Source organism: Hemibagrus wyckioides, linkage group LG10 (assembly GCF_019097595.1).
Source record: "Hemibagrus wyckioides isolate EC202008001 linkage group LG10, SWU_Hwy_1.0, whole genome shotgun sequence".
Taxonomy (NCBI): Eukaryota; Metazoa; Chordata; class Actinopteri; order Siluriformes; family Bagridae; genus Hemibagrus; species Hemibagrus wyckioides.
In genome coordinates this window covers 6,509,032-6,532,500 of record NC_080719.1, presented here as the reverse complement: position 1 = coordinate 6,532,500, position 23,469 = coordinate 6,509,032, and the positions used below count along the sequence as shown (strand labels likewise).

The 23,469-nt window shown below is 39.8% G+C and overlaps 2 protein-coding genes across 4 annotated transcripts in view; both read left to right on the top strand.

Annotated features, from left to right (window-relative positions):
* tmem41b (transmembrane protein 41B) overlaps window positions 1-10,026 on the top strand; it is a 13,807-nt gene extending 3,781 nt beyond the window's left edge. For both annotated transcript variants that reach the window (XM_058401319.1, XM_058401318.1), the window contains exons 3-7: window positions 1,711-1,839; window positions 3,574-3,667; window positions 3,771-3,875; window positions 3,981-4,119; window positions 7,898-10,026. In XM_058401319.1, coding sequence (XP_058257302.1) covers window positions 1,711-1,839; window positions 3,574-3,667; window positions 3,771-3,875; window positions 3,981-4,119; window positions 7,898-8,067 — 637 coding nt within the window. In that variant the 3' untranslated portion in view covers window positions 8,068-10,026. The remainder of the gene's footprint in view (window positions 1-1,710; window positions 1,840-3,573; window positions 3,668-3,770; window positions 3,876-3,980; window positions 4,120-7,897) is intronic.
* Window positions 10,027-13,034: 3,008 nt separating this feature from the next.
* Window positions 13,035-23,469, top strand: part of dennd5a (DENN/MADD domain containing 5A) — a 58,771-nt gene continuing 48,336 nt past the window's right edge. Inside the window, exon 1 of one of the 2 annotated variants that reach the window (XM_058400812.1) lies at window positions 13,035-13,382. In XM_058400812.1, the coding sequence (XP_058256795.1) occupies window positions 13,283-13,382 (100 nt within the window). In that variant the 5' untranslated portion in view covers window positions 13,035-13,282. The remainder of the gene's footprint in view (window positions 13,383-23,469) is intronic. The other variant, XM_058400811.1, reaches the window with a different exon arrangement.

Genomic DNA, 23,469 nt, shown 5'->3' with positions numbered 1-23,469 from the left:
TGGGTGGAGCAACTCCAGATCAATTTTCATTTTGCTAAAATGAAACTGGATGGATGGATGGATGGATAGATAGATAGATCTAAATTCAGCAGTGCGCAGTATTTCTGCATCATGTGACGCGAGGTGAAGGAGAAGCAGTATGCCGAGGATAAAGCACGCTCTACTGTCTTCACTCCCATTGGTAGTTTTTCCTCAACTTTCACATCACTGGACACACCCACATCTAGCCACATCTAGGTTGCTGTCCTTTAAGTTGCCGGAAGACACCAGGTCTCACTGAAAGAGAACGATCTCTGCTCGCTTTGTCACACTGTACCTGTAAATGTCACTCGACTCCTGAGCGCCTTCAAGCCTTAAAACCAGTTATGTCTACATGCCTTAATACAAACCGTGTTCTCAGCCCGCATCAGACACTGAAAGAGGTTCGACTGAAGTGCCGGATTTACGAGAAATAAGCATCGACATATCGACAGTGTCTGTGTTATGAGAAGGCAGATCATTATCTGATATCTAGAGATACTCAGAGATCTGGTGTCGGTATCGTATTATATAAAAAATAGAAGTCAGGTTTTGGTAAAGCACTGGGATCAGTCGACATAACATAGCATTTTATAGCATTAAAATACGTCAGTACATCAGGCCAGGGAGAAGCTTTCAGGAGATCAGGAATTCAAGTAGAATGAGAGAGTAATGAATAGACTTTATGTTAAAACTAGAAGAAATGTCCTGATTAGAAGATTGAACTTTTAGACCATATAGTACACGGTTAGGGAAAGGATATTATTTATTTTTCCTCTTTATTTATTATTTCACTTTAATTATTTATTAAAATAAATATTTATTTTCTTTAAAAATAAATATTTATTATTTTTATTTTAAAATAAGTATTTATTATTTTATTTAATTTTTTCTCTTTATTTATTATTATATTATTTTAAATAATTTTTTAAAAATATTATTATAATTATTATTATTGTAATATTGCTCTCTCTGGTGTCACCCAGATGAGGACTGGTTCCCTTTTCAGTCTGGTTCTCAAACTCAAGGTTTCTTTTCCTAATATTATCTCGGAGAGCTTTATTAGGGATAAATTTAAATTGAGATAATATATCGTTTTACAGATAAGCTTTGCGTCATTGGTTAAGACACTGAACTGCTGATCGAAAGGTTGATACTGCTAGGTCCTTGAGCAAGACCCTTAACCTTCAACTGCTCAGTTGTATGAGTTAGAAATGTATTAAGGGTGTATGCAAAATGGCAGAAATGTAAATTGAATCGATTTGAATCGTATCCTGACGATGCCACAGGCGTCCGTGGTCAGGAGTCCGTGTGAGGACAAATTGTCCTTGCTGTCAATGGTAGTGACGGCGTATTCTCTCCGCCGTTAATCACGGCGATGCTAGAGAATTGTGGGTATCTGTGAGCTCAGGTATGCGGAAGAGGGCATGTTATGCACAAAATGACGTGAGTCTTGAAGGAAGCACGTGTTAGCCTTTACCCTCACCTTACACTGGTGTCTGTGGTAGGATAAAGGAATGCCGGATGGTGCGTGGGAATTTGGAAGAGACAAAATATAACTGGGAAAAAATGGGTTCAGTCTGATACCAGTAAGCTAAGTTTGACATGAAACTGTTTGAAAACCATGACGCTCTTTTCTTATTTCTACTGAAAAGCCGCCTTCATCTCATGTTCATATCATTTCTTTTTCAGAGACGAGAGGGACAAGATAAAAATCCCCAAAGACATGGATGATGCTAAGGCACTGGGTACCGTGCTCTCCAAATATAAGGACACCTATTATACCCAAGTGCTTGTGGCATATTTTGCTACTTATGTCTTGTATCCTTTGTACCAAATCAGGCAAGTTTCATAGTGACTAATTTACCAGTTATTTAAAGCTTAGTGGTTTAGGAATCCATACCAGTGCCCAGTCTGTCTCTGTCCAGCTTATTTTCCTTTCGGATGTAAATAGTTTTGTTCTGCAGCACACTGATCTGTGCTGCTGGCATGAGCTTCATTTCTAAACATCTTTAATTCAGTCACAAAGGAATTCTGCTGCATTTAAATATGTGGGGTTTTGGAATTATGAGTTTCTATGTGACTGAGCTAATTATAATATTATGAATATGTGATTTTTGATGTCCTTGAATAGGTTTTATATGAGAATTTAAAAAAAATATGAGGAGAAAAATATTGCTTAAGGTAAAATCAGAACAAAAATTTAACCATTTATGTATTCTTCAATATAAAGATCATCTTTTCTGTACATGTGAAATCAAACTCGCATCTGTTTGTAATGTGTGTAAATTTAATCCTAACGTTTTGACAGCCTAAAGAAAAGCTTATGCACTATATTTCCAATAGTTTTGGGACACCACTCCAAATCATTGAATTCAGGGATTGGGTTTGGTTCCAGTCAAAGGAACTCTTAATGCTTCAGTATACCAAGACAGTTTAGACAGTTTCATTTTGGGGATAGACACTTCCTGTTCCAACTTGACTGCACAAAGCAAGGTCTATAAAGACATGGAAGAGCAAGTTATGTGTGGAGGAACTGACCTCGAACCGATAGAACACCTTTGGGATGAATTAGAGCTAGGCCTTCTCACAAATGCGTTTCTAGTGGAACGGTCAAAAATTCCCATGAACACATACCTAAACCTTTTGGAAAGCCTTCCCAGAAGAGTTGAAGCTGTTACAGCTGCAAAGGGTGGGCCAACTCCATATTACATAGAGTCTCCACTCTAATTCATCCCAAAGGTGTTGAGGTCAGGACACCAGTCAAGTTCCTCCACACCAAACTCGCTCATCCATGTCTTTATGGACCTTGCTTTGTGCACTGGTCATGTTGGAACAGGAAGGGGTCATCCCCAAACTGTTCCCACAAAGTTGGGAGCATGAAATTGTCCAAAATGTCTTGGTATGAAGCTGAAGCATTAAGAGTTCCTTTCACTGGAACTAAGGGGCCGAGCCCAACCCCTGAAAAACAACACCTGAATTCAATGATTTTTGGATGGGTGTCCCAAAACTTTTGGCAATGTAGTGTATGAGCGAAAAGATTAATATTCAATCATTAGAACATGTAAATAGAGTAATATCCTATAAGGACAAATTATAAAGAATTGACTGAAACATCCATAATCTCAAATGTGCTTTTGAGAACCTTTAATATGAATGTAATGACGTTTAGTGTCAATGTTCATATAACTGTGGATTTATGAAAACCCGGAAGGGATCAGCAGTAATGTGGGATGAAAAGCGAAAAGCTTTGTCGATGAGAGAGATCAGACAGGTTCGAGTTGACAGTAAGGCTACAATAGCTCAAATCAGCACTCAGAGACAGCAGCTGTGAGGAAAGGAACATCTGTAACATCTGTAAAATGCAACACACTACATATTTTGGTCCTGATCGTACATATTTAGTCACTTGAGAAAGGCTTAGGATTAAGATATCCTGCTATGGGAAGATCTGTGCTGCATCACATCTGGATCATTAGTGATGAAAGGCTAGGTTTAATACAGTCGTAGTTTAGTGTATAAAATCTGTTGCTGTCCTTAACAGTTGTCCTCCAGCCTCCAGACATTTGCCATTCCAGGTTCGATTTTCCTCAGTATCCTATCTGGTTATCTGTATCCCTTCCCCCTGGCCCTGTTCCTTGTTTGCCTGGTAAGTGTAAATAAGCATACACATGATCGCAATGCTAATAATTACACTGTCATTTATTATTACACACATCTGCCTAGTAACGTACAGATAATCTGTTTCTCAGTGCTCGGGACTGGGAGCGTCTTTCTGCTACATGTTGTCTTATTTAGTAGGCAGACCCGTGGTGTACAAGTACCTCACAGAGAAGGCGCAGAAATGGTCACAACAGGTATGATGACACTGTGTGTGTGTGGGTGTGTGTACTGAAAGCAAAACACACTCAAGCATAAAGCATGAAATTCTTCTGTAAGCTCTATCTGTCTTTTGTCTGCAGGTTGATAAACACAGAGAACACCTGATCAATTATATTATCTTTCTGAGAATTACACCTTTCCTCCCTAACTGGTTTATCAACATCACTTCTCCGGTCATCAACGTGCCACTGGGAGTCTTCTTCTTTGGAACATTCCTTGGTAAGAAAGACAAAAAAAAGCACTTTTTCTATGTCATAAAATAAAATAAACATACACTTATGATTAAAAAGGGAATTTGTGGTCGGTCCGATTTAAGAGACAATACATCAGAGGTGGACGAAGTACACAACTTCCTTACTTGATTGAAAGTACAGATACTACTGGTCAAACATTACTCCATTACAAGTAAAAGTTGTAAAGACAGATTTTTACTTAAGTAAAAGTACAGAAGTACTTGTTTTTAAAAGTACTTAAGTATTAAAAGTAAATGTCACCGCATTGTTTTATTATTGTTGCATTGTTGTATGCAATACTTTCTGTGGAATTAAGAGCTTTTAGAATGTTACAAAACCTATAGAAATTAAACAACTGAATTGACAAAAAAAAGACAGGTATAATCATTTATTTTTAATTTAACACTCCTACCACCCCCAACAAAAAAGTACAGGTACATCTCAAGAATTAGTATATCATGAAAAAGGTCAATATTTTTTGTCACTCAGTTCAGAAAGTGAAACCCATATATTATATAGATTCCTCACACATAGTGAAATATTTCAAGCCTTTATTTCTTGAAATTGTGATGATTATGGCTTACAGATGAGGAAAACCCAAAATTCTGTGTCTCAGAAAATTAGAATATTACATAAGATCAATAAAAAAAGGATATTTCAAAGAGAACTGTCAGACTTCTGAAAAGTATGTTCGTTTCTATGCACTCAATACTTGGTTGGGCCTCCTTTTGCATCAATGCGGCGTGGCATGGAGGCAATCAGCCTGTGGCACTGCTCAGGTGTAATGGAAGCCCAGGTTGCTTTGATAGCGGCCTTCAGGTCATCTGCATTGTTGGGTCTGGTGTCTCTCATCATCCTCTTGACAATACCCCATAGACTCTCTATGGGGTTCAGGTCAGGCGAATTTGCTGGCCAATCAAGCACAGTAACACCATGGTCATTGAACCAGCTTATGGTACCTTTAGCAGTGTGGGCAGGTGCCAAGTCCTGCTGGAAAATGAACTCAGCATCTCCATAAAGCTTCTCAGCAGAAGGAAGCATGAAGTGCTCTAAGATTTCCTGGTAGATGGCTGCGTTGACTGTTGACTTCAGAAAACACAGTGGACCAACACCAGCAGATGACATGGCAGCCCAAATCATCACTGACTGTGGACACTTCACACTGGACTTCAAGCAACATGGATTCTGTGCCTCTCCACTCTTACTCCAGACTCTGGGACCTTGATTTCCAAATGAAATGCAAAACTTACTTTCATCTGAAAAGAGGACTTTGGACCACTGAGCAACAGTCCAGTTCTTTTTCTCCACAGCCCAGGTAAGACGCTTCTGACGTTGTCTCTGGTTCAGGAGTGGCTTGACACGAGGAATGCGACATTTGTAGGCCATGTCTAGGATTCATCTGAAGCTCCCCCAAATTCTTGAATGGATTTTGCCTGAGAATCCTCTCAAGGCTGCGGTTATCCCTTTTGCTGGTGCACCTTCTCCTACCACACTTTTTTTCCTTCCACTCAACTTTCTATGAATATGCTTGGATACAGCACTCTGTGAACAACCAGCTTCTTTAGCAATGACCTTTTGTGGCTTACCCTCCTTGTGGAGGGTGTCAATGACTGTCTTCTGGATAACTGTCAAGTCAGCAGTCTTCCCCATGATTGTGTAGCCTACTGACCCAGACTGAGAGACCATTTAAAAGCTCAGGAAACCTTTGCAGGTGTTTTGAGGTAATTAGCTGATTAGGGTGCGACACCATGACTTTCCAATATTGAACTTCTAATTCTCTGAGACACAGAATTTTGGGTTTTCCTTATCTGTAAGCCATAATCATCACAATTTCAAGAAATAAAGGCTTGAAATATTTCACTCGATGTGTAATGAATCTATATAATATATGGGTTTCACTTTCTGAACTGAGTGACAAAAAATATTGACCTTTTTCATTATATTCTAAATTTTGAGATGTACCTGTACACATCTATGTGTATCCACTCATGCACATTTCAATCAAATAGTCTGTAAATGAAGACTGGTCAGAAAAAAAATCTAACCTGCTTTAAAACCCAGCTACACAACTGTAGCTGTACAAGCACCCAACAGCAACACTGCTTTAACAAAGAGTTATATATATTTCCACAATTCATTTACACCGTTTTCATATGCATTTATTTTCATATACCATTGTCCAGGATCCTTCCTCCTGTGTGCAATGCGTTGTGGGCAATATTACCCGTTAGAGTGTGCATTGTTCTGCACTTTGAATTTCTACCGGAAGTAGTAGACCATCCAGGAATTTTTGGAATAAAAACTCAACTCAAGTAAATGTACTTCTGTACTGTCCACCTCTGCAATACATCAAAATTGTGCTAGAAAAATATCCGCGAGAATCAAGGAGGTGTACAAGACAGTGGTGAGACTGGCCATGCTGTATGGATTAGAGGCAGTGTCACTGGGGAAGAGACAGGAGTCAGAGCTAGAGGTAGCAGAGCTGAAGATGTTGAGGTTCTCTTTGGGAGTGACACGGTTGGACAGGATTAGGAACGAGTACATCAGAGGGACGGCTCATGTCGGATGTTCGGGGGACAAAGTTAGGGAGGTCAGATTAAGATGGTTTGGACATGTCCAGAGGAGGGAGAGTGAGTATATTGGTAGGAGAATGTTGGACATGGAGCTGCCAGGCAGGAGGCAAAGAGGAGGTATATGGATGTAATAAATGAAGCTAGTGTTGAGGATGCAGAAGATAGGGATAGATGGAGAGAGATGATTCGCTGTGGCGACCCCTGAAGGGAAAAGCCAAAAGATCATCAAAATAGTTTTCATCGCTAGTCTGGATTACGCACTGGGTTATTCAATTATTGTTTAGGGTTTTGGTTCCTGCCTCTGCCACATGTGTGTGCAGAGTTTGCATCGTTCTCGTGCCGGGGTTACCTCTGGTTACTCCAGTTTCCTTCCCCAGTCCAAAGACGTGTGTGTTTTAGGCTGAATGGCATCGCTAAATTGTCCGTAGTGTGTGAACGAGTGTGTGCTTGAGTGTACCCTGCCTTGTACCCAGAGTCTCCTGGGATAGGCTCCAGGTTCCACACGACCCAGTAGACTTAACAGGTATAGAGAATGGATGGATAAATGGAATCCTGTGCCTCACATCATCAGGGTCCTTGGTTTGATACTGAGCTTAAGTGAGAGCACACTCAATCAATCATGTGATTCAATCGAGTTTGTTTTTCGTGCATTCAGAATAATTCGAACATGTGCATAACCAAGCCCTGAATAAAACTGAACCCTTCACTCTGACTCAGCTCAGGATCAAACCCAGGTCACTGACATTGTGTGACCTCAGTGTTAACTGCTGCCCTGCTTGCAACATGTTATTGTGTAATTGGATCAGGTTACATATTACAACCCGGTGCACATGTTTGAGACTGAAATAAGTTCAGTGAATTATTTATCCAGTGTGCTGGAAAGAACTGAAAATTTCCAGTAACTGAATATTAGAAGGTTTACATCATGTTGAATTGAAATGATTTCATCAATTAGGTTGCAGTAAAAATCTAAAATCAGGGCTGTTTTTTTGGGACATTCATGTGCACAAAGGCAAGTCTCCTCAACCTCCTCATCAGTTTATTATTCATATTACTACTAATAGTAAATCTACACCAGTGCTGGTTTGAAAATAACAGCTCAGGCAGTGTGAGAGCACACAGAGTCGTATTCGATCCTGCTGGTGAATATGAGCTGCATTTTAGACGGTTTTATATTTCTCTCTCTTTCAGGAGTTGCCCCTCCATCTTTCGTAGCGATAAACGCAGGAACGACGCTGTACAAGCTGACCACAGCGGGCGAGGCCGTGTCCTGGAACTCCTTGGCTGTGCTGGCTGTTCTAGCCGTAGTCTCCATCCTCCCGGTTTGCTTCCAGAAAAAGCTGCAGGAAAAGATGGAGTAAAGCGCCGCCTCGCTTCCCTCACCCGTCATCCATTTCACCCTGCTTGTCCTGGTCCTCGCACGCACAGCTGTCTTTTTCTTCTTTTCTTTCTTTCGTTATGGAAAACGGGCCCGGAACTGTTGAACTCGGACTGGCTCGTGACCACAAGCTCCTTCTTTTTCCTCTGTCCCAGAATGATCCATGATCTTATTAATTGTTTTGTACGTTTTTAACAACCTTGTGTGATTAATGTTCCCATGTTGAATATTTGTTTTTAATTTTCTAACGTTAAAGCAATACCGTTTGAGGCCCGTGTTGCATTGGCAGCACAAACTGGGTGCTATGCCAGGAGAAATCGAAATACAACACCTCTCACTATGCCGTGCCATCAAGAAAGTTTCCCCACAGTTTGGCTATTACAGTAAATTTAAAAAAAAAAAAAAAAAAAAAAATGATGGAGGAGTCGGTCCTGCTGCCAACCACATTTTCCTGGTCTCCACGTAATTATGGATCAGAAGACACGAGAAATGTTTTCGCACAGATCAGTCATAACGTTAATGCCTTACCATGTCACCTGTCAAGGGGAGGGATATATTCGGCAGCAAGTGAGCAATCAGTTCTCATGTGTTTTGAAGCATCTGAGGCGACTTTGACAAGGGCCAAATTGTGATGGCTGAGTTGGATATTCTCCAAATCTCCATGTCTTGTGGGGTGTACCAACCTAAGGTGGGCCAAACAGTGAACCAGAGATGATCCCTTTCCACGAGGAGCATCAGAACCCGGACCATGGAGCAGAGGAAGAGATGGCACTAAGATGTACATTGTGAAGAAAACAAGCTGGCATGCTCTGAGAAATGTTCCGCTAGAAAACCTTGAGTCTGATCCAGCGTCTGTGGGATGTGCTAGACGAACAACTCGCAGGACGTAAAGAATCTGCTGCTTACATCTTGGTGCCAGAGATATTGTTCCACAGCACACCTTCCGAGGTCTCGTGCAGTCCGTGCCTCGACGGGTCAGCGCTGTTTTGACAGCCCTACACAATATCAAGCAGGTGGTTTTTATGTTATGACTGATTAGTGTATAATATGTATTTTTTTTTTTGTCTTTTTATTATTAATTTTTCTAGTAATGTTTTTGCTTTAATCCACTTTGTCTTAAATAGCAAGTTACTGGAAATGGACTGCAGCGGTTCTTTTGATTTATTTTTTTTATTTCTCCACCTTGGACATAAAAAAATGAAAAACAGGAGTAAGAATGATGAGTTTTAACTGGTTCAATAATGAAGACTGAAGTCAGAAGGAACCTCCTAAATTTTAATTATATTAAAAACAAAAAACATAACATTTTAAGAAATACATATCTGCATATCCAGCAGTGTTGTTTGGACTGAATGTACAGTAAGTGTGCTGGGTGAAATTTTCTACCACACGAAGGCAGAATCTGGATACCTCATTGTGTATGATCTTTCTGTTTACTACATCTTCATCCAAAGCATCGGTTTAGTCCCTTAGTTCTCAGTCCTGCTTCTGGAAGTACTCCTGCTCTGTTTTTTTAATTTTTTTTTCCCTTAGCTAATTAGCTAATAAATAAATTAATTAATCAAAATGTACAGGGCGTGGCTAGACTCCTGTAAAGAGCAGTATTGGGAACCTGCGGTTTAGTCTCTTTCAGTCCGATCTCTTTCTGCAGCTCTGAGACTAGCCTACATCGCTAGTTTATCCCAGCCAACCTCTCAAGTCATTTTAAAAGCACATCCATATGACTACCATGCATTTCTACAATGCCTTTTCTTTGTCTTATACGATTTGGGTTGCCTCCACACACACACACACACACACACACTCATACAGTATTACATTGACCTCTCTGGATGTTCTATGTAAATGCTACTAATGAATAACGTTTTCTTTCAAATGTCATTATGAAATGTTATATAATGAAGATATTTATTAAGAAACGATTAAAACATGGTTCCCTTCATGTACATGTAGCGAGTGTTTATTGTGTTTGTGGTGGTGTTTCTGCTTCTGGTGATAAAACTACACTCAAAAGAACAGAAGAAACTTAAGGGATTACATACAGAGGTGATGCACATGAGAAATAAAGGACAGAAAGATATGGGGGGGGTTTCTGTTTATGAGTAAACATGTGTTTAGTTCAGTTTTAGCACCAGAACTGGGTGGATTTTGAATGAAAGTAGACTGCAAAAGTCATCTGTTATGGGATTAAACTCTGCATTCCTCCTTATTCCCATCTTTCTCTTTCCTTTTTATTCTGTCGTAATATTTTAGGAAATATAATAGAAATAGCTTTTATTTGTCACATATACATTACTGTACAGTGAAATTCTTTCTTCGCATATCCCATCCTTGGAGGTTAGGGTCAGAGCACAGGGTCAGCCATGATACAGCACCCCTGGAGCAGAGGGCCTTGCTCAAGGGCCCAACAGTGGCAACTTGGCGGTGCTGGCGATCTTCTGGTCAAAGACCCAGAGCCTTAATCACTTGAGCCACCACTGCCACCAATATACATACATATACAACTCCGAGCGGGTCGCGAACCCGCGTCCTCAGTATGGGAGGTGGGTGCTCTAACAAAGTGCCAGATCATACTCTATAGTTAACCCTGTTTTTTTAATACACCTAATTAAATCTTCAAATCGGCAGCTCAATAGTTCAAGTTTGGTTAAATTCAAGTGATGGGCCATTCCAGACAAACATCTCCAGCTTTGTATAGCTTTTTGATGAGCCTTAAAGGTGTGTTTAGTGAAATTATAGAACATTTCCTGATGCCATTAAGCACAGATGCCTGTAAGAATAAGAAAGTCCTAACTTAAGAAAGTATATTGTATATCTGAATAAAAAAGAAGAACAAGTAAGGACTTTGGCTCACTACACATTGGCACACTGATTACTCCATTTCTGGTGATTTTTCTTGTTTCCTTATTAGTGACTGTAAAAACCCATGTCATGGTGACCCAGGGATTGTAGGCAAGCTAGTGGATTTTTAAAAATCATTAAATACTTAAAAGTGTATATAGAATGGCAAAATAAATAAAGTTAAAAAATCATTAAAATGTTGCCTTGTGCCCATGTGCAATGACAATAACAAAGTTGAATCTAATGTAATCTAATCTAAATTAGATTATATATTAGAAAAAATATATATAAGTATTTTTTTTGCAAGTTATGATGGAGATAAATAGCTAATTGTGTTTGTAGATGTTGAAGTTGGCTGAGAGTTTGTCTGCTGTTTTTATTTCCGAAACATGTTCCCTGGTTGTGGGATTTTTAGGGAGCAATGGTTTCAGTGCATTGGAAGGATTTTGCAATTGAGACAGCTCTTAAAATAGCCGATTCCCTGATCAGTGCACAGTTCACAGTAATTACTGTATATAATGATATACGCTACCGCTCAAAAGTTTGGGATCACTCAAAAATTGTATTGTTTTCCAAGGAAACACACACGATATTAGTCTGAATAGAAAATATAGCAGGACATGCTGAGTTAGAAATGGATGGAAATGATGAATGTTTTCTTCAAACTTTTCCTTCATAAAAAAAATACACCGTTTGCAGCAGTTACAGCACTGGGTATTCTAGCTGTTAATTTTTCAAGATAATCTGATGAGATTTCACCCCATGCTTCCTGGAGCATCTCCCACAAGATTGGCCTGATGGAGTCTTCCTCCGTAGCTGAAATCAAGCTGAAATATGCAAGTGATCCCAAACTTTTGAGCGGTAGTCTACCTTTAATTACAAATGGCCATATTTTAACTTCCATATTCTGGTATACACTGGATGCTATGTACTGGTAGATATTTAAATATCGGGTTTGTGTGAAAAGACGGTTGTGTGGATGCATAGTATGTTGTTATAGATTTGCATTGCACATGGTGCTGCACTGCTATGCAGTTGCTTTAGTCAGACAGAAGAGGGCAGGCTGTCAATACGCCTCATAAATCTGCTTGAAGAGACTTTTCTGTGCCTCGAAAATATATAAATAACTGTAATATTAGAAACCTTGCTGATGATATTTTTTTGCATATTTACTTGCGTTTGTAATAGGAGTTTGGTCAAAGCTCCAAAGTATCCAGTTCAGTCCTAAACTTTGCTCATTGTCTGCATGGAAGTTCATGTTCTTTCTATATCTGTGTGGGTTTCCTCTGGATTCTCCAGTTTTCTTCTTCCCTCTCCCCAAACCATGCTGATACACAATATTGTATATAGAACTTTGAAATGCCTGATCATCACAGCCGTATATGCTTGTTAAACATCTCATTCTGGATTTAGTCCTCCTTTGCTGCTGTTTTAATATCCGCCACTGTTCTAGGAACTAGATTTTGGAGCGTGGCTTTGGAGAATTGTGTTCATTCATCTACAGGAGCATTAGTGAGATCAGGTATTGATGTGTGAGGAGGCCTGGGTTTCAGCTAATGTTGCAGTTCATCCCAAAGGTGTTTGCTGAGGTCGAGGTCAGGGCTTTGTGAAGGACAGTCGATATCTTCTACTCCAACTTTCTCAAACATGGAGCTCTGCTTTGTGCACAGGGACATCGTCATGCTGGACTATACGTCCCTATTAAAGGGAATTTCTAACACAAAGACATTCTACACAATTGTGTGCTTCAGACTTTGTGGCATCGGTTTGGGGAAGAGCCACATATGGGCGTGATGGTCAGATGGCTTCTAAGGACAAGCTTTTGGTTAGACTGTGTAGGTGGACTGGCTATGCTAAATATGCTAAAGTGGGAACAAGTGCCATCCAGGGTTGCCACCCAGGTTTGTGTTTCCGATTCACACCCAGTGTTCCCAGGATAGACTATGGGCCCAGACTGGTTTCGGATATACTACTATAAAACATGCTCAAAGAACTGCTTTTAAACGCCGCTTTAATCCTGGTCCAGGATTGATGCTGCAATGTGTGTGCGTGCGTGCGTGCATGCGTATGATGTGGGTAATCCCATAATGTGACCGCGCACACTGCGCAGGCGCACAAGAGATCCCGAGATCGAGGAGCGGTCGAAAAACAGCTGTGCAAGCGCCCACAATGCAATTCGGTCGCCTTCACAGGCTCGCGCTTTGATTTTTTTCCTCTCTCGGTAAATATATATATATGTATCACTAAAGCGCGTCCACGATGGCTACGCGAAATAAACCCGGGGTTATGGCGATGTAATTGTAATATGCGCCTCAGCAGCACGGCGGACACACGGCCACGACCGGACCAGCCTCAAAATGAGCACCGGCTTCAGCTCCAACTCCTGCCGGTTCGCGGATTACTTCGTTATCTGCGGACTGGACACCGAAAGCGGACTGGAACCAGACGAGCTGTCCGGTAAGCGTTAAAAACCCTCGGCGATCCTTTTCAATCATTACAGGCATTTTTAATTAGTTTCGGTTGTGTTTTGATTATGTTACGCATCATTTGCGCATTTGGCTCAAATGTATTGTTTATCACTTTTGTATACTGTTTATTTATTTATTTATTTTGGAGGGGAAATTTCCAAAAATTATTTAAAATATTTCTGTAAATCTAACAAGCCCATGTTTCTCCATATCTATATATACTAACCAACCATTTATCCCCAGAGCATCACATTACCCTGAATGTTTGGAGGCCTTCTGATTTTATTTATTTATTTATTTATTTATTTATTTATTTATTTATTTATTTATTTATTTATATATATAATACATGTATTTATTGACCTTTTTTTTTAAACAAACAAATTCACTTTCATGAGCGACACGTTTAAGCAAACTCTCAATACACTCATTCTTGAATATAAATGTTGCATATAAAGATATAAAGTATTCATGATTCCAATTTCTCATTTGCATATTTTGTATTTAAATGCACAGATAGAAGAGATTTCCTGTGGTTTTGCACTTAATTGAGAATGAAACTATGAATGAAACTAAATTCCCTTTTTTTTGAGGTTTCTAAAACTCCAGCTTCACCCACTTAAAGGGTCACTAGGCGTTATTTTTTTATTCCATACATCTAAAAATAACCTGGATGTTTTCTAGAACATGATTAAAAAAAACTATATAGTAAGCCGTGGCAAAAGTTTATAAAGTCGTTTAGAAATCCCGTCTGAAAAGCTGATTTACGGGCCGGAAAGGTTGTTTGTGTTTTTCTTCCATCAGTCATTTCGTAGACACTGAGCTCTACGGGTCATCTAAGATGCTAGGGGCGGGGCTTCGTGAACATAGGCGGAGTCGAGGGCGTGGTCTCAAAGAGTTCAAGAAGTTCATTCAAATGTCAAACCCACTTAATCATAGGCATAATCTTGAAAATATAAATCCCAAAGAAACCTTTCATAGTTCACCTTTAAAGACGGGAAATTTCAAGAAATGTCCCCTACCTTGAAATGTCCCCTACCTAATATGAAATAATAGTAATGAGTACCTAAGTAACCTAATTGCATAATATACAGATGTGTGCATTATTGTCCAACACTGTAGCATAACACTGGAAGACGCTAACAATGTGGATTAAAACTAGAAAACAGGACATATACAAAGTACATGTTAGCTCAAAGTAAAAGTAGTAGTAGACAGAGGACGTAGTCGTGATTATATTTATGTGTGGTGAGGTTTTGTACATATTGCTTTGTTATGACATTGTAATCTCGTTCTGTTACAAATGCCAGACGTTTGGCAGATGTGCCAGATGTGGTTTAGTTAAGTTGTTAAGTTTAATGCATAGTAATATTCTGTTACCTGTGTATCTCACCAAAAAGAAAAACCCTCTAACCTGAAATATATTTATGATTTGCTTAAAGGCTTCACTACTAATTTGTTTGGTTGATGATTTATTTGAACTATTATTTATGAGAAGTTAGAGGTTCTATGCGCCACTGATGTCATAATTATTGGTAGTGAAGTTACAGTAGAGTTTAATAGGAAGAAGAAGAATGAAGCACACTCATACACATAACAGGTAACTGCGAGATTTTGCTCCTAAAAACAAGGGTAGGAGTTTCTTTTCTCACCCACAGTTTTCCATTGACATTCAACATCCTCCACAGAATGCAGCGCGGCTGTACAGTGCAGTTACGTTGAGTTATGGCAGAGACTCGGCTATTTAGTGACTTGTGAGATGGCAAGCATGAAGGTGTTGACTGCACTATTAGCGTGAAGCTTTTGGAGCTGATGATTTGGCAGTTGAGGGAGTGAGAGAGGTGGACAGACCGAACAAAGTGAAAATAGGCCATGAAAGAGGCTGATATGCATATTTTAAAATGTACAACATACTTACTCGTAGTTCTTCTTACAGTGAGTCTTTCTTTAGTGTCATTTATACGTCATGTCTTCTAGCTGTGAGACACTTGTATCAGGCATGTGGAGATCGTAGTAGGTGTCACAATAGATTATTAGTAGTATGTAATTAATGAATAATAAGGTTTTGCCAGGAGCTTGCCTCGCCGATGTGTTGCATTCGGTTACAGCAGGAAATAAGAAAACGAATAGAAAAACGACTTTGCTTATTAAGCCTTTTGTGAGTTGGGTCACGTTCGTAGCGACTTGAGAAACCGTGGAAGAAAAAACTGCGGGTCAGCTGATCACATGAGTTGAGAAACTAAGATATACAGCGTTTCAGTAAAACTACTTGAAAATCGTGGCTCTTTATTTCTCTCTTGGTCATTCATAACAACAACACTGAGTACATAGAAATTCCACTAAATCATATAGATAAAAATCACATCCATGTCAATAATAAGTGCTGTTCTTTCACTGTCCAGAAAAATCCTTTCCCAGAAGGTCAGGCCTGTTTTTTTATTTTTTTATATGAGGTTTAGACCTGAAGCAACTTCTAGGCAGAATCTCATGAGATGTCATTAGCTGCTTGGTTGTTCCCCTGGGAATTTCAGCAGCCTTTGTTGACTCTCTCTTTATGAAAAGCCCCGGTTTCAGCATGTTTCATAAGGAGATGCTTTTATGCTTTCCTAACATTGAGTCGTTATTCTTCATTAATATTAACAGCATAATAATGTTTAATAATGTTTTTCAGAACGTGTTCTTGGAAATGTAATGTAGCCAATTAAACTGTTAGCTAAATGCATTTTAAGTGCTGTAACTATTGCTAATTCCTAATGAAATAGGAATGAATTTTTTTTCTCATAAAACTGAGATCACGATTAATGCCTACGATTCTTTACCTGGAACTGGATTAAATTCTTACATTGCTGTACATGTGGATGTTTTCCCCAGTGTGAATTGTGCTGTGTTACCTCAACAGTGGTATTACATTACAAGCAAGCTAGCTAACTATGCTAAGTGATGTTACAGATTATACAAAGCTAATACATGCCTACAGGTTGATCTAAAAACACTCGTATTCCCAGCATAAGGCATTTAAAGGTAAGAAGTGAGACTTTGTTTACTGTTGATGCTCTGAGCAGCCATTCTGATTTGACATCACTTGCTTAATATCTGAGTGGAGTTTTTGATTGGAAATTTCAAGTTGACTGGGTGTTTTCGTTGGTTTTTTCCTAGTCTGAGGCCAGAAATTCCGATTAATGGGTTTTTATTCAAATGCAGCATTAAGCTTGATTGCATTTTGTACTACAAACACTGAAATCCTGAGGAAAAAATAACAGCTATTTCTACCAAACTGGAATCATATTAAGGTGCCAGGAGTTCAGCGTGTCCTCCTAAAGTTAAACAGAAAACATCAATAACAACCGTTGGTTAAATTAGTAGTTTCTGATCATCTCCGGAGAACAAATTATAACGCATTTGTGAGTGAAAATTGCTCTTGCTAATGCGCTCTATGTGCAATGCGTCATTGGCGAGTTTTGAGCGAGGTGCCACAAGCAGCCATGACTCATTGCCACTTTTATGCATTTCAGACCTTTATTGCTATTTGTTCAGCAATTGGAATCGTAATATTCAGTACACAATGTGAATTATTTTTTTTCTTCTAACCAGAAAATTTCCCTACAGCTTTCCCAAGTCCCTTTTTTCACCCAGTGTGTTCTGTTTTTGATTTGAATAGTTTATCCACACACCCATTTTCTGTAAATCTTATCCTACACCGGCTCATGGGGAACTCGGGGTACACACACACACACACACACTACAGGAAATTAAGAGATGCCAATCAGCCAACACATGTCTTTGGACTGAGAGAGGAAACCAGAGTACCCAGAGGAAACCCCCAAAGCATGGGGAGAAGGAGCGGAAATCGAACCCCCAACCCTGAAGATGCAAAAGTGTTAACCACGTACCAACCACCACACCACCGGACTTTTTCAAAAGCCCATGCCATACTTTATGTAAATGAGCAGAACTGAATAAAACATGCAGTGGCTGATCTACAATGTATGAGAAAAGATATTTAAGTTGTCTTTATTTGTCACGTATACGTTACTGCACAGTGAAATTCTTTCTTCGCATATCCCATCCTTGGGGGATTGGGGTCAGAGCACAGGGTCAGCCATGATGCAGCACCCCTGGAGCAGGGTGGGTTGGGGGCCTTGTTGAAGGGCCCAACAATGGCAGCTTGATAGTGCTGGGGCTGGAACCCCGATCTTTCGGTCAGCAACCCGGAGCCTTAACCACTTGCTTTAAAATGTGGCTTTAAAATAAGACTAACCTTGGTGTAATGGCTAATAAGGTTGGAGGTCTTGATCCAGCGCTCAGCGTGAAGTGTATTTGCACTGCTTTAACTCATACGACAGGTTTTCAAGAGGTTTCAACCTGGAGACTGACACATCCGATGCAACCATCATGTTTTGTGCTACAGATATATTTTCATAAAAGCCCACTAGCCACAAAACAGCATCACCTCCATATGGGTTTGAGGGCTTTCATCCTTTTGGGTTTTTTTTCTTCATGATGGCTGAAAGGTTTAGTTTTAGTGATCTAACCACAACACACAGTTCCAGATCTAGTTACTTCAAAGATCTGAGTTGTTTGTAATTTTCTGTACAGTGTGTATACAATAATTTACCTCTGTTCTGTTGAAGGGTTCAGTGATGTAGCTATTGAATAAATGGTGAATACCACACTCACTATACAGTATGTTATGAAAAATGACCATCAAGTGTTCACAGGATGAACAAAACCGCTCCTGTTCCCATATATCATGTGAACTTTCAATTATTAGAAATTGAAAAATCTTCTTGTTTGCCTGAACTCATTTTCAGATTTGAGAAAGAACAAAAATGCAAACGTTACAATACTTAAAATAAACCTGCTGCTTCCTCTTTGCCAAAGGTCTTTGCTCGGGGGTAAAGAGGACACACGTATTATGCACATTCGGCTTAAACGCAGTGTATCCTTCCCTTTTTTATGTTGATGTTCAACTTAACTTTCTATCTGATTTATACCACAAATAACCTCAGTCCTATTAGAGTGATCTTGCGTTGAGTTGCAACAGGAACGTCGTGCACTATTCAACACGCTCTGGCTGTCAAGTTCAGCATGTTGTCTACATTTCGCTGTAGTGACTCATAACATCAGTGTGAATTCCACACGTGCTTTGGGGGGTTAGTGTGGTTCTTGGCAGCCTTGCAGCAGTACAGTCAGTTGTCTTTCGGTGTAGTCCAGACGCCTTTCTGAAACCTGCATGGCATTTTTGTCTAGGGTGCATTCTGAATCTGGGTCACTTGTTGCAGTAAACAACTATATGCATAACCAGTGGTTTAATGATACATGCTGATGGCGTGCTTACTTGGGTGTTTGCGTGTGTGTGTGTGTGTGTGTAATCATCTGGAGGTAGCACATCAATTCAGTATTTGTTATTAATTCATTATTAGTATCTGAATAAATACTTGTAGCTGTGTTTTGAGGCACTATATGAAGCGCCGTATGTTCCTGCTATGTCAGATTGTTCATTTTATATACTAACAGCAAATACTGACATTTTTGCGACTCTCTTTTTCTACCACAGCGGCTCTCCAGAGTCACTTCGTCACACATTCATCCATTTCTAGTAAATCTTGTGGAATGCCCGTAAAAGTTAAAGAAGTTAGTTCCTGTTTCCACTTGTGTTACAGCAGCTAGTCAACTGCTCTCTCTCTCTCTCTTTCCGTCTTCAAGTTACCAAACCCAAACAAACGGCTGCTTATAGAGAAAGCGCAAACCCTCGTCCTTTTAAAGACTTTCCTGTGTCAGAAAACGTAACGTTACTGCTGTATCTCGGACTGTTCCGAGGTTCTGACACTGGAGACTCCTTCCAAAAAATGTTAATCATAGCAGAAACCCCTAACCACACGTTTTTGATCCGTTTATGTGTGAACCTGTGGTCTGAATGACAGCACTGGATTATTTTCATAGCGGCTGTTAAAGCCAATGAATCAACACGTTCTGACCAATCAGAACGGGGAATTCAACATGGGTGTGGTTTAATACAGTATTATAAAAATAGTAAAATATTTGCGCTGCACAGATTGTTTTGAATCCCTGAAAAATGTAGCTATTTTAGTCAATTTTTATGTAAATCGTTTGCATTGTGGAATCTCATGAGGATGTTGGCGCTGATGATAACTACAACTATAGTATTACAGGAGATTAAAATACGTGCAATAGTAACGTAAAGCAACACTGTTGTGGGTTTGACTCTCAGCACAGGACTGAGCTCAGTGTTTGTTTTTATTTTGATTTAGTGTTAATCGGTTCATTTAAGCGGAACTAGTGTACACATTTGAATTCAATAAGCTTATTTTTCCAGTGCGATGATGATGATGACAATTTCATCAATTTCACATTTTATATTTGCCCATGAAAAAGGTGGCATCTTGTAGCGTAAAAGATTGCACATTTCCTTATCCAGAGTGACTTATATTTATCTAATATATATATATCTATATTTATCTAATATATATATATATATATATATATATAATTTATATAGCAGTGTAGGCGAGGGTTAAGGGCCTTTCTCAGGGGCCCAGCAGTGCTCCTGGGATTTGAAGCTCCTAATGAGTTCCCAGGACTAGCCTGTATCCACACAGCCACAATTAGAGACACACACACACACACACAGGTGCACACACAGGTGTTTGAGATGTTTGCTGTAGCAAGAGCAGGATAAACAGACTTAATGTGTCTCATCTGTAAAATCCAGAACTGATTGAAGCCCCCATTTCTAATTACATGGTCTCTCTGTTTAATGGCCATTTGTTTTTGCACACAGACCTTAGTTTACTTGACCAGAATCTATATACAAAGCTCAGGAATTCACAATTACACAACCAATCCAGATTTTACATGGCTATGGAACCTAACTCTTGAAGCAGAAATGATCTGCAAGCAGACTTTCGATTACACTACTTCTTCTTCCATTTCTTTTTGCGGCTTTACACAATCCCACTTTCTCTGTCCTCCAGCCAAGCCTGTGACGTCCGCTAGCACACTGAGAGCAGTTCTCATTCTGTTTTTCTCTTCCTCCCACACTGCGTAGGGGCAAGGAAGTGCTCTCACTCCCACTGAAAAAAAAAAAAAGCTCCACAAAGCCAGCTCTGTTGGTGCAGGGGTGTTTCAATGATACGCCTCCTCTCGCTGCAGATAGTTTCAGTAGTTTCAGACTTTCAGCGCTCCGACGAGGAGAAGAAAAAAAAAACCTCTCCCTCTTTCCACATCTGATCTCCACATGACCAGTTTTGTCTCTCGTTCCGGTTGAAAGAATGCAGAGCAAACAGACGTCTTAATAGAGGCCAATGCTACTGAGGGCACATCTGTGTACACTAAATAAATGAGTGTGTGTATGTGTGTGTGTGTGTGTGTGTGTGTGTGTGTGTGTGTGCAGACTCAGAAATGATATAGAAAGGGTTTTTTAAAGGGGTGTTTATTTAATCTATGTAAGAATACTGGTTTATAGCAATGTGCTGATTTGACTGTGTCCACAGTTGCATAAATTTGTTTTTCCCTTGTATCCTGTGGCCTAATCATTATTTTTCCACATTATCTATTCACGTCAAGGCTTGACCAGGGTCTGGCACAGCTTCTGTAAACCTGTAGTTTCCAGAGATGCTCAACAGAGATCGTCGATTTCTTTTTCTTTTATTCAAAGACAAGGGTGTTTTTTCTGAATCACTACAAAGGCTGGTTATTAATAAGATAAGATAAGATAAGATAAGATAAGATAAGATAAGATAAGATAAGACTTTATTGATCCCACAGTGGGGAAATTTAATTGTCACAGCAGTTCAACAGACAGGTAACGTACAGGTTTTTAACCTAAAGACAGAAAGAAAGAAGACAGATAGTAAAGGAAAAGAAATTATGTAAAAATTATAAAAGTAATAAATAAATAAATAAATAAATAAATAAATAAATAAATAAATAAATAAATAAATAAATATTGCACAATACAAATGGTAATAAACTAACTAACTGACTAAAAATAAGAAATTCTGGCATAAATCTTGGGTCAAGTTTCTTATGCAGATATGAACGTTGGTGTTTCCTGTAGAGCCGTTATCACACACAGGCTCTGAATCATTTTTGGGATGCAGATTCTGGCTGTTTTACAAATTGCAAATTTACGCCCTGTTTTAAATGATTACTGAGTGTCATTACATAACTGTCATTCACAGTGTGAAACAAATTTGTGTATATTTGCAAAACAAATGACATGTACACCAGTGCATGCTTCTACACTAACCTGTCCCATCATGCACCACTAAAGGAACGGGAAGATGCTTACAGTAGATAATGAGACAACTGAGAAGAGTAAAAACGGTTACTAATAACAGCGGTGTACCTCTGGTTCCGTCTTTGGTTAAATAAGCTGTACGTTAAAGTTTTGAAAGAACAGTGCCCTCCATAATTATTGGCACCCTTTATGATAATGAGTTTTATTCTACAGGGTGTCCCAAAAGTCTCCATTCATAAGGGAAATTACATTTCTGGCATTTAGCAGAGCAATTTACAATTTCATCTCATTTTATACAACTGAGCGATTGAGGGTTGGGGGGTTTCTTGGTCAGGGGCCCAGTGGTGGCAGCTTGTTGGATCTGAGGTTTGAACTGTTCTTCAGATTAGAAATCCAATGCCTTAACCACTAAGCTACCACACCCACCCCCCACACACACTAATAAGTGTTAAAATGAACACTTTTTAGCAAAATGTCTTCCGACTATTTTCATATGTAGTTTGTTTCATTTCATTGTCTGTACCGCTTATCCGATCTATCCTCGGGTCACGGGGAGCCTGTGCCTATCTCAGGCATCAAGGCAGGATACACCCTGGATGGAGTGCCAACCCATCGCTGGGCACACACACACACTACAGGCAATTTAGAGACTCCAATCAGCCTAGACTCATGTCTTTGGACCGTGGGAGGAAACCCACCAAGCACAGAGAGAACATGCAAACTCTACACACACAGTGAGCAGGAGCAAGAGTCGATACCTCGCGCTGGAGGTGTGAGACAGATGTGCTAACCACTAAGCCACCGTTTGTAGTTTATGGTATATGTATTTTAATAATGCCTTTGACCAAAGAAGAACACATCGAAATCATTCTCATGGCTGAACTGGGAAGCTGTCGCAAGCCAGACTGGAAGCCAAATTTGGAAGAAACGACTGTGCGTGTGTGTTTACAAAGAAATGCCAATCATGTAGAGGATGCTTTCTAAATAAAGCAACATTTCGACTAAATAGTGGTCATTTCCGCTGTGCATGAAGACTTTTAAGACCCTGTAGTCTCAGCTGACTTCAACACAATGCTGCTTTGCGTTGCGTTCGTCTGAGCTACTTTCTTGCAACACTCTTTGGGCTTGTCGTTAGGAAAGTGGTGTTTAACAGTTTATTTTGAAACTTGACACCCACAACCGTGCAACTGTGCAGTTATAAGCGTCCTCCTCAGTGTGTTAGTGAACACTGCGCTCTTGAGTCCAGTTTTCAACAGTTTCAGACACGTGAAACTTTACAGCCGGCATCAGGATGGGTCTCGGTCACGTCCGGAGAGGAGAAGGAGCATGTGTAGCTTGAGAGTGAGAGAGAGAGAGAGAGAGAGAGAGAGAGAGAGAAAGCCAGACTATCAGGTAATTCAAGGATTCAAAATTAGAATTTGAAAAGCTTCAGAGCTATCGACAAACCATCCCCATTCTCTACAGGGTGAGAGCCTTATTAGCGTATGTATAAGGGGCGCCTCCTGTCTGGAAGCCGTGATTGGCTGGCTCTCGGCTTGTTTGCACCACCAGGCCTTTAGTACATTGAGGCGCACAGCTGGGCTCGGCACATTTAAATTCGTAACCCCCCTGGAGTTTCCCATGCACCCCTGCTGGCCTTTCTCAGTGACATCACTAGTTCGAGTGCATCTCTTTACCTTCCTGCTGCTCAGTTATTGATGCGCATGTCGAAGAAGCTCTTTACAATGTTTTTGTTTTGTCACAGATTAGGGTTTCTTTCTAAATTACAAGCTGAAATGGTCTGACTTTCTTTTGCTTAGAAACAATGACCCAC